Consider the following 12049-nt stretch of genomic DNA (forward strand, 5'->3'; position numbering starts at 1 on the left):
CTGGTGCAAATTACTGACCTCTGTCATCATTTTAAGTGGGGGAACTTGCACAATCGGTGGCTGACTAAATACTTTTTTGCCCCACTGTATATTCTTTTCTGATGACATGAAAAACCCCCCCCCCCCAAAAGCCCACAACTAAAAAAGCTAACTTGAAATTATCCATGCAGACAATATATCTGTGTAAGCCAAACAGAAAACAAAGGCAGTATTAAGAAAAAAAGAGTGATCGTACCTCTGAACGTTGCAGATTGCATTCCCTATTGTCACCTCTCGCTTGCTTCCCGTATCCAGGTTTGCTCCTGTAATGGTCAGCATGGTGTTTCCTGACTTTGGCCCAAATGTTGGGAAGATGTCACTGATCACAGGGTCCTACAGGTAGAGAAGGAGACAACCACCAACTTTTTTTTAATCTGGCATTGACATTAGTGTGGTATGATCACTACTGGACTACAAAGTAAAGGTATGAACGTACCCAGGATTTATGAAGAACACATGGAGATTTTAGTGCTCACGATATCAGATTTTCAGATTTATCTAGCTATCAGATCTTCTTCCATGGTGCTGCAATATCAACTAAATGGTGTTATTAATGATGGAGGGTAAACTAAATATTTACAAGAGCTGGGTTTTCTCCATATTTATCATATATCATGTTGAAAGAGGAGCTCTGAGTTTGGGCTCAGGATTTTGACATTGCTACTTTGAAAATTAGGCTTAAAATTTTCCTTTTTGATAAAGCCTATAAGTTAAGCCTGGCTCAGGTGGCCCTGAATCCTCACTTAATTACGCAGCAATAGGCCTAGGCTGCTGGGGGCTTCCCATGTTGCACTGAGCACTACTTCTTCTCAGATCTTTTCACTCACCATGCATATGCGTTATTCATTTCTCTGTGTCCACAGTGTGTTTTTTGTCCTGTCTCCTGCCCCTAAACCCCAAGCAGTTGCAGCAAATAGATGCCCTCCCTGAGCCTGCTGGAGATTTCTTCCTGTTAAAAGAGAGTTTTTCCTTCCCACTGTTGCCAAGTACTCGCTCATAGTCGTCTGATTGTTGGGGGTTTCTTTGTATTACTGTTGGGTCTCTACCTTACATATGAATTTATTTATCGTGAATATGAGTAATATTACAATTATATAAATTATTATTTTCAATATATCAAGTACTTGTTCATGTGATCATCAGTGATGGATTTCTGAGGCGGTTTGGAAAACTTGAGAGCAAGTTAACTTTCTAGCAGTGTACAAGAAGTTCGGTTGATATTTTAGGACAGCTTACTTGTCTGACATTTCTCACCCCAGGGAAATTAAGCAGTGATGCACCAGTTCATAAGAGTGCAGTTATCACTACCCATTTGTTTTGCACAAGGCTGTAGCCCAAGATGCATTTTAATAACGGGTATGTATAAAGTTTGTTACCCACTCTGTGGGTAAAAAATATATCGTTTTTGAAACTGACTCTAAGAATCGTAGGAACCGAAGAATTACAAATCAATCCTAAACAGTTTTAAACAGCAGCTTTACCATCATCAAGTACACTTGGTAACATGTGATATCACCATGTTCCATTTTTACATGTCAAGAATCAGTTGTAAAGTACTGAGATTTTCAAAACAGTGATACCAAAAAGAAGGAGAAAAGTAGTCTTACCACAAAATTGAAACCCTTGAACTTGGTCACATTTTGGCCACTGGTGACCTTCACAACGTCTCCTGATGGGGTGAGGTTCCCATTAAACACTGGGGAACAGTGCATCTCAGTCCACCTATAGCCAACCCCCCCCAAACAACACATAGATCAGGCATTATACCCTGCCAAGCCAGCCGGCATTTAGCTTAATTCAATGATCATCCACTGCCTTGCAGGAATGCACAAAGACACAATTTTCATGGGATTGTGTGGGCAGTGTTTTTATTTTCCCCCCAATTTGTAATGAGGTTGTTTGTAGCAAAAGGGTTCTTCTGAATGGGACATGGCCCCAGTGGATTTGGGAAAGCGGAAAGTCTGCATTCAGCAATTTTTCCCAGCAATTTTTCAGTTAAGGGAGTCATGTGTTGAATGTTGCAGGCTGCAAAAGAGTTAAGGGTGGGGGTGTTTGGGGCTTCTTAACATTCTTCCTTCAACACAATAACCCCTAATAAATGTGCTCTCCCCCTATAGGACACCAGTGTAGTGGTCCCTTTGTTTCATAAACACTCACCACTTAACATACACTCTGGCTCTCCCTTTTCCTCTAAAAGGTGGCTTTTCAGATACTGTGCAGAACCAGTGCTGTTTGAATACGTCACAGCAGGCCAGTGCAACTTGCACAAAACACATGCACAACATTTATTAACACTCCCATCCCCAAAAAACACTCTTTACCAAAACACAAGCATACCTGTTGGAGTTTTCTTGCCTGGACAGTTTACAGGAAATCCCTGCCACCTCCACGGTTACCATGGAAGCCTTGAAGTTCTCTGTCTTGTCGAAGCCAAAGTTCTTGCCACAAATCGTCACTACAGTAGAGCCTCGTATTGGTCCAGAGGCTGGACTAACCTAATGCATTCATAAAGAACATATTTTAAACAATCCCTTTGACATTTTTCTTCCCATAAAATTGAGATGTGGACCCTGAACTTAACAGACATGTGCAATACCACAAATATGTTCTGAGATGAGATGTAGAAAGTAAAGAAGTGTGCAGTTGAATTCTGAACTTAATTTTCTCCATTTCTAAAAACTGCTCAATACCAAGCTTCTTCAACTAACTGGTTTCCTTCTTAGAAAAAAAACACACACACACACACACACACACACACACACACACACACACACACACACACACACGATGCAGAAGAGTAAGTAACAACACTTAGAAGGTAACAACCAGGCAACGACTGCTGTGCAAGAAACATCCACTCAACTTTTCTGGATTGAGGCCGAGTCTTGTAAAAGACCTTCAAGCACAAAAGGTGCTTTTAGAGGTACATTTAGGGCAATGGAGGTCAGCTGCCATTTTTGTGTGTGTGTGCGTTTAAATGAAGGCAGAGTAGCAGCATGGAGTGTAGCATTAAAGTCAGAGAGAATGGAATCCAGCTGAGCCAGCTGAGCTTAGTTGAGTCTGACAATGCCAGAGCAGAGTTTAGTAGTTCAGTGCAGCTGTAAAACGTCTGCCTCTCAGGAAGCACCTTAACCTTCGTAAGTACTATACAAATACAGTGCAAACACGTGCAGATGAAAGGCTCAACAGACAGGTTACATGAACAGTATTTGGCAGGAGAAGAGTAAGAGACAGTCTGTGTAAGGTATGAACACAGCATGGTGTGATTGTATGATACATGGTTAAGGAAACACAGTCAGGAGAAGTTACTTAAGTTTGCTTTTTATTTCAGAACCACTGAAGAACATATAGAAGAAACCTAAAAACTGAAATATCAATGAGCTTTAATAGCGCTCATTTTGGATGACCAAATCATGCCCGTGGCTAATGATGAACACGCAAAACATGCACAACCTTTGTGTACTGTGGTTACCTTGGTAATCTCAGGTGTGCAGTAGTCCTGGGTCCAGATGGAGGAGGTGCACTCGCTTGCTCTTGTACAGCGTCCATCACACCAGCCACATTCTGTCACTCTTGACGACAACAAACACGAAATGCATGTGGTCAGCTGACCACAGCCGGGGCCAATTAAAGGGACCTTAGTGATCTAGGTGGGCAGAATTCAGAACAAAAGAACTTAATATAAAAACAAACAAACAAAAAAGGCACAGGCGCATTCCATAATTAGTGGTTTACCTTGTTTCCTGTGGCCATCAGAATGGCTCCATCTGAATGGTCAGCATCGAGCAGTGCTACACTGGCGGTGACAGGTCTCGAGTCCAGGTGGATGTTGACATGGGGAGAGGCAAATCGGGAGAACAACACCTAAAAGAGGGAAACATTACTGCAGTTATCCTAAAGGGGCTTCAGTTCATACCGATGTCTGTCATATACTTACATGCCTGTGACAGAGTAAAAATATAAGTATGAATATTTTATAAAGACGTGCTAAAATAGTATGGGCATATTTGTTGGTACCAATAAAGCAACTATTAATCCTGGCATAATATTCACGTTTTAAACAAAGTTTAATTCAATTCAATTTTATCTTTATAGTACCAAATCGCAATAATAGTCACCTCAATGTGTTTTATACTGTAAGGCAAAGACTCTACAATAATAATCTAACAAAGTAACAAAGTATTTAATCTTAACTATCAACACAGGTGTCTTTGAGCTTTTCATCAGCCATTCAGCTTACTTTGGCTGTTGCTTAATCAGGTATCACTGTATGCAACATACTGAACATTAACCAGAGAAAGCAAAGGAGACAGCTGTCTGTGGATCTCCGACAGAAGATTATAGATATTAAAGGTTAAGACTATCTCCAGAGGTTTTGTGCTCCTGTGACCACGGTTGCCAATTTTCTTACAAAATATAAGCCAACCTTCCAGGATGTGTACAGAAGGAGAATTACAACCCGGGTTCATCAGAAGTGATAGTGTGGATGGTAGAAGAAGAGTAAAGAAAGACATTCAAAATCTTGTCACTATCTGATCACCCCATCCTCTGCATGTTAAACAATAACGGGTTCCATGGAAGACGAACCAAGCGGGCTCTTCTACTGACGGAAAAATACAAAAAAGTGAAACTGCATGTTGACAAACCCCAAATTCCTTTGGACTGAGGTAAAAGTGGTGATTTTTTTTTCTATCAGCTTTAACAAAGGACACCTAGTGTACCTACTGTGAACATGGAGCGTCAGAAAGCTTAGCCCCAGGTTGTGGGTCCTAAAACAGGATAAGGACCCACAACAGAAAGCTAAAAGCACTCAAGAATGGCTGGAAAATAAACACTGGACTACTTAAATGGCCCTCCATGAGCCAGGATCTTAATCTTCTATTGAACATCCATGGGAACAGCTGAAAATATGCAGTGTGGAGACACTACACTGGGCAAGACACTCTACCCTACTGCCTACTGGAGTTGGCCAGAGGGGCCTCACTTCTGTCAGTCTGCCCCAGGGCAGCTGTGGCTACAACTGTAGCTTGCCTCCACCAGTGTGTGAATGTGAGAGTGAATGAATAGTGGAATTGTAAAGCGCTTTGGGTGCCTTGAAAAGCGCTATATAAATGCAATCCATTATTATTATTATTATTATTATTATTATTATTATTATTATGATGGCGTGTTTGCATTTCTTTAATTGTATCAAATATTTAACTGAATCAGAAATCAAAAATAAAGTCAGATATGTGTTAAATATGGAATAAACAACACGAGATGGCAGTTACAAGTCATTTCAGAGATGATACCAACCAATTTGTTCATGTCTGTATAACGACAACATCATCATCATAGTCCCAACTCTGGTACTGCTTATATAAGCTGAAACTGACTGCAACATGTATCAGAAGAAGAAGCCACCCGGAGACGATTATCAAACAAAAATGTAGCCATTCAAAATGATCTAGTAACAAGAGTACTACTTTCTAAGAGAAGATAGAAACAGGACTTAAGCAGTTCTCTCTCTTTTAAAAAAAAACCAAATGTACAACAATACATTGCGTTAGCACCTAACACACACCTCCCACCACTAGCCAACCCCCATTTTTTAAGCAATCAGCACTCAAGTCAGATCAGGACACCTGATAAGTAGGTGGAGGTGGGGTTATTTTCCTTTGTCACCTCTGTTTTTCATTATTGCTATATTTATTCATAACAGGGGAAACTTGGGAAACATTATATGAACAATAGCAACGCTGGAAGATTGACTTTTTATTGACATGAAGGAAAACGATCCAGAATGTGTCATCTTTCCTGAGGCAATACTTCATTGGATTTTGGCTCACTTTAAAAGATCTATTGTGCAAAGCAGAGTTGACACACACACTCTATGTATACTCGAAATTTCCAAAACAAGAACTTCACATGTGTAACCAATGGCAATTATAATCTGTCTTAACCTAATATACCAATGGGAATAGACTCAATATAAATGTTATTAGCTAATTTCAGAAAATCTAAATGGCTGGACAATTATTTATAGCAGTTTGCAATATAATTACCAACACAACATGTGTTAAAATAAATGGAATGCCACATTTCCCCAACTGATTGTTTCGGTTGAAGAAAAAAAAAAACCCAGCCCAACAAACACCATTATACATTTTGATATTTTCTCTAAGAGCTACGTGTCTGGAACATTATTTAGTAAACAAAACAGCCGAGTACCCGTTTCACTAAGCCTATGCAAAACACAATATCCACAAAAGAGTCTTAAATTAACTCCAAAGGTTTATCATTAACATGATTTATGTGTATTCAAACACTAACAATGACACAGTAATGAAACTATAGAAATCCGTGAATGGAGTGGGAAGTTTGCTTACAACAGCTGGACTCTGAAAAAACATGGTGTCCTCATACTGAAGCTGGCATTTTTTCATCTCCTGAAAAACTTTAGTGACCATTTGATCTAAATGTCTCAGATTTGTCTTTTAGCCACATTTTGATAGTCTGGCAGTACTTCATGTACCCTGCCTTTGTACCAAGGCACTTTTTTCTACCCTTAACATTCCTCAGGGATTTTGGAGATTTGGCAGATTTGTCGGCAGCACATCCGAGAGACAAATCTTCCGTCCCAGCACATCCCAAAGGTATTCTTTTGGGTTGAGATCTGGTGACGGTAAAGACCACTGTGAGTACAGTGAACTCACTGCCATGTTAAAGTAAACAGTTTGACTAATGTTTGAGCTTTGGCACACAGAAGCAGCCCATCAGAATATCTACATACTTAGGTTGGCAGTGGGCTTTGAAAAATGCTCACTTAGTAATAAGGGGGCCAAAGTCTGCCGCCTTTATACCACCATGAATATCACCAATAACTGGCAATACAAGCAAGATGGATCCATGCTCTCATATTGTTTATGTCAAATCCTGACCCTATCAACCTGATAAGACAAGAGACTTATCAAACAAGGCAACATTTTTTCAGTCTTCTATTATTCATTTTGCTGAACCTGTGTCAACTGTATCCTCAGTTTTGTGTTCTTAGTTCTTAGTTGTTATTAATCTCTGCGTCTCTTCCACAGCATGTCTTTTGTCCCATTTTCCTCTCCTCGCCCCCAACTGCCCTTCGCTGAGGCTGGTTCTGCTGGAGATTTCTTCCTGTAAAAAGTGAGTTTTTCCTTCCCACTGTCGCCAAAACACATATAGGGGGGTCGTCTGATTGTTGGGGTTTTCTCTGTGTTATCGTAGCTTTACCTCACAATATAAAGCACCTTTAGGCAGCTGTTTGCCTGAATTGAAGTGAAATAAATGTAACGGGTTGCTGAAATGTGACTGGCTGATTAGATATGAACATACCAGGTACCTAATAAAGTGGCCAGTCAGTGTATGACACCCCACTGCTGTGAATGCACAGTTTTCCAAACTTGGGAAGCCAGGGGATTTTACAGATCCTTCCAGTGCTTTCAGGTGCTGCGGCCATAACCTCCAAAAGGTGATGGTTGGTTAGAATGAATGCTTTTGACACTTTTGACAATCAGTCAGCTTGACGCTTGCAATACAATTTACTGTACTTACATGCAATACATGACCACATGTCATCAAATATGAACAGAGCTTCAAGAAATGATCGAAAGCACATCAATTTTCCCCACACACGTGCACGTGCACACGCACCCAACACCTGGAACACCATTCATCACTTGTGGTTATGCTGCAATTACAGACCTCGCAGCAAGCTGCACAGAACAGGGTCTCTAATAGGGTGTGCGGTTACACCAGTGCCATTAAACCTTTTAAATAATACACTCACCCACCTACACACATTTTTTTCCACATCAACTCTGCAACACTATTTATACTCAAAAAAGAGAGTTGTGGTATTGGAAACACAACAAATCATGTCCAGCATATCTCCAACACACTGACAGGGCCCTGCAGGAACAAGGGCTGCGTTATAGCTGTCATTTCTGGTTCAGTACAAAAAAAGTTACACAATGAACTATTACACAGTTGCTTTGCATTTACACTGTTGATATCCAGACCTGGTTCAGTTGAAGCGCTCACACAGAAACACTGTTACCTCTATCAATCTGGACCTGACATGTAATGACTGGCTAACCATACTTTGTTGCCTCGTTTGAGTTTGGTAAGAGTCCCTCAATGAGAAGTTACTGCAAAACGAGAAAACAGAAACATGAATAAATCAGTAAATCTTCTGTCCGTTTGTGTGGGTCAGTGTCCCGTAAATCCCTACAGTTCTGTGCATTGTAAATTTTAAATGTGATTTTGTTGGTTGGCTGATACACGGCTTGCCCTCGCCCTCACCCTCAGAAATGTCTGGTTTTCCTGCATCATTCTTCCCACTGTTTGGGCCTCATGATCAACATTAGCTTTGTATCATTGAATATAATAGGTAGCTTTCCTCTGGGGACAAGGCCATACAAGAGGAATCTCTCTGGAGGGAATGGCGGCGTAAATTACAGCTTATTGTATTAAGCAGGCAGGGGGGAAATTTGGCCTATAAACACAGCTACTGTGTTATTCCCACAGTGGCCTAACTGAAGTCGAGGGAAACACTTCCTGAGCCAGAATGGAGTCCATCGGGGTGAACAACACTCTTTTTCTTTCACTGCCTCTACCCTATGCTCCCTCTCACCTTGTCCATTGGGAACAACCAGGAAACTGAAATACATGAAAAGTTGACATATTCTTTCTACCGCACTAACAATGAAATGAACTGCTATAGCAAAGACGACCACCTCTAACAGCTTCTTGTCTTGTTGTTGCATAGCTTGGGCTGAGACTGACCAGGTGGCCAGAAGGTCATCAGTTCAAATGTACGCCTTCCCAGTTTAGGACAAGAAAAGCTAATGAGCCAATGAGCCAACAAAATTTTCATGGTAAACACAAAGTGGTTAGAATAGATAAACGGTGAAGTGGGACTACAGTGGTTTGGTTCCAGGTGGAGACACAACCTTTTGTGGTTTTGTTAGGAATAACATCTGAGATACCTGATTTTATGACCCCTTGTGACAAAGGAGCAACTGAAATAGCTTTGAAGTAGTTTGTGTCAAAATCAAGTGCATCTATAATTCACAAGCAATGTTTGCACCCATACATTTCCCACCTTTGTGACTAGAAAACCAGAGTTTCCCTCGATGTTTTATAGGGAAGGTGCTTCTTCTGCTAAAAAATTGATTGATGGAAATTTTTAACCCACAGCAAGCAAGACTGTTGCACTCCACGGGTTAAAAGTAGGTAAAAGCATGAATGAGAGAAGATCAATCCAAAAAGCAAAAGGTTTACTCATCATCTTTTTATGATCTTACAATATCTTCCTAATGATTTTCACTAAGTTTTCTTTGTTCATTTGGATTTCATGCCTTGGAAATATCTTTTAACCACTATTCCTGATCAGCGTCTTTCCCTCCTGACTGTTGACTTTAATGTCCCTCTTTGGTCCGTTTTTAGAAAAAGATATTTGTACGCAATAACAAATGAAATGGCGAGCTTTGCAGCGCAATACAGCTGGTCTCCTCTTCAGACTTTTAGCTAAAACAATGAACCACATCCAATTCAGGCAGCCACAAAAACGCAAAAACAGAACTGAAGGAGGGGCTGGAGTGGTGGTGTTTGACGGTACAGAAACGCATAGCAACAGCTGCACGGGACGCTCAGGGAGTAGAAATGTGGCGTGTGAGAGAACGTGTCAGTGAAACTCGCCGTTCACCATCAACGTGTCGTTCGACTTGTAAACCCCCCTCACGCCCCACTACCATCGTCTCTACCCTTCCTCCATCCTGCGCTGCCTTTCCGTGCAGCTGTCAGCCCTTTTCTCCACATCTTTCTTGCTGTTCTTTTCCATGCGTCTTCTCATTCTTGTGTTTCAAAAACACGTGAGGTAATTTAGTGTTTACTTTATGCATTTCATTCCATTTGCCACAGTTTTTTGTTTTTATTATTTTTTACAGACACACCAATGCACCACTTGCTGCACTTGCTGTATTTTCAGCTGCAACCCTTGCATGCATAGTTTTATTGTCCGAGTAAATGACTTCAGCACCACAAGAAAACTGAAAGTAGCTGCAGATGGTGAGTCACAGTCCAAGATGCAGCTACACAGGCTTGTCATATTGACTTAATTAAACTGAAAGCCAAAATGTTATGTTTTACCTTGATAATCCGCCCTTGCATGACTCTAATTAGCTAAAGTACCTCTTACGGGCTAAATATTCATTTGAACTTCAGGTGCATTGGAATTAAATACTAAATGAGTGCATGTGGTATTTATTAGTCTTAAATGTGATTCCTTTTAAACTTGTGTTTTTGTACTTTTCTATCAAGGCTTAAAGTTACGTTGTATGCATTGTGTATGCATTACCAGAGTAGCGACCTCTTTGAGGTGTGTAGCCACAAAAGTACTGTTAATTTTTTGTGGTTTTATTGCTGCTAGCTGTGCTTATAAGGTATGATTTTGAAAGTATATTTAACATAATTCTCTGAATTCTCAGAGAAAGTTTTAGCTTCTAGTTTGTTAGATCACAGTCTAGTATTAATTTATTGATATTTCATATTTTACTAATTTTCCGTAATATGTGTAACATGGAGATTGTGGAAACTACTTGCTAACCAGTGTAGCTAGCATTAGCTGATAGTTTAGCCCTGCTGTTCAAATATGGCCATTTCTGGCTTAAAAACATCTGGCTCTATAATTCAAATCACACATCCTTTAAGAAAATTAAATTAATAAACTGAGGACCTTGAAATTCTGCCTTTCTTTTATAAAGTCATCCAATAACATCCTTAAAAAGAATCACCAGAGGCGTGGAATCTACTGCTGGTCTGAGCACTAATAGCCTAAATAGGAACGGTATTTGCTCAGATGACTAGTTAGAACATAGAGTTCTTTGAAAGCTCACTGAGCATAGTTCAAAGGTAAGCAAACTGTGAAAAACTGGAAGATTCTGGAGCTTGCTGATAGTTTCCCCTAACCTGCTTCTAGTTAAGACACCTGGACTTGTTTTCTCTACACTGTCTCCTGCAGGACACTTTCACCCGACATCGATCAACATCCTGGCACATTTACATGAACAGTGAGATAGGGAAACTGCTTTAAGATTATAAATGCAGGCCTGTAGAATACATTGCATGCATTTGACAGGCAAATTAAGACACTGACGGTGACTTGTTTACCTGTATTTGACGTCCATCAGCAGTTCCTAGGTATACCACAGCACGACCGTGGACTGGCACCACAGTAATTGAGGTCACCAAGGTGTTTGTCAAGTCTTTGTGCCAGTATTCTAACCTCTGGTATAACTGGGTCACCTGTAGGCGATATGTGCTCTCTTTTCCTTCGTGGATTCCTTCATGGGGGTCGCAGTCATCTGATGAAGTCTGCAAAGAAACCACAGGAGTCAGTGGGAGAAAATTTCCTCTAGCATGCCACAATAATAATAATATACATGGACATAATAGTGGAGAAAGTACTTTTTGCTGTGGTTAGAGACATGATACTGATAGGATATATGATGTAGCCAAGAAATGTCAAATACCAGTGTGGTCATGTTCAACAATGAAAAACATCCGATATGGAACATATAATTAAAATCAGTAAACTTGGATAAGAATGAAAAATATGGCATAACCATAAAAATCTGAAAAATAAAACAATATACTTTTAAGCGAGATCTGATCTCTTTGTCCAAACAGATTCTAAAAAACGACTTGTTATATAATATCATGTTGAGCTATCTTATTTCATTTCTGTTCAGTTGGGGGAGGGTCAGGAGCCAAAACCTCCTAAGCCCACTCTTAGCTACTCTTTCATCAAACCGAGCTCGTAATGGAGGTCTCAGTGTGATAGTACCTCTAGGGCAAGTACATGCTTTGTTGAACAGAGGTTTGAGGACTGGAAGATTTCATGGGAAACAGCGAGGAGATATTCATGCTGTTTTTCATTCCATGTGCAGTTTTTTCTCCCTCCAACTGGGAAACCCCACTTTTTCTCGCTTTCTCC

At 40.4% G+C, this 12049-nt stretch overlaps 1 protein-coding gene across 2 annotated transcripts in view; it reads right to left on the reverse strand.

The window, feature by feature from the left end:
- The window catches only part of met (MET proto-oncogene, receptor tyrosine kinase), a 65571-nt gene that overhangs the window by 29616 nt on the left and 23906 nt on the right, over nt 1-12049 (reverse strand). For both annotated transcript variants that reach the window (XM_005751143.1, XM_005751142.1), the window contains exons 3-8: nt 11224-11427; nt 3775-3903; nt 3512-3685; nt 2377-2534; nt 1647-1761; nt 236-372 (exon numbers count right to left, since the gene is read on the reverse strand). In XM_005751143.1, the coding sequence (XP_005751200.1) occupies nt 236-372; nt 1647-1761; nt 2377-2534; nt 3512-3685; nt 3775-3903; nt 11224-11427 (917 nt within the window). The remainder of the gene's footprint in view (nt 1-235; nt 373-1646; nt 1762-2376; nt 2535-3511; nt 3686-3774; nt 3904-11223; nt 11428-12049) is intronic.

Source organism: Pundamilia nyererei, unplaced genomic scaffold (assembly GCF_000239375.1).
Source record: "Pundamilia nyererei isolate P.nyererei 1_Seehausen unplaced genomic scaffold, PunNye1.0 scaffold00301, whole genome shotgun sequence".
In the NCBI taxonomy this organism is placed as follows: Eukaryota; Metazoa; Chordata; class Actinopteri; order Cichliformes; family Cichlidae; genus Pundamilia; species Pundamilia nyererei.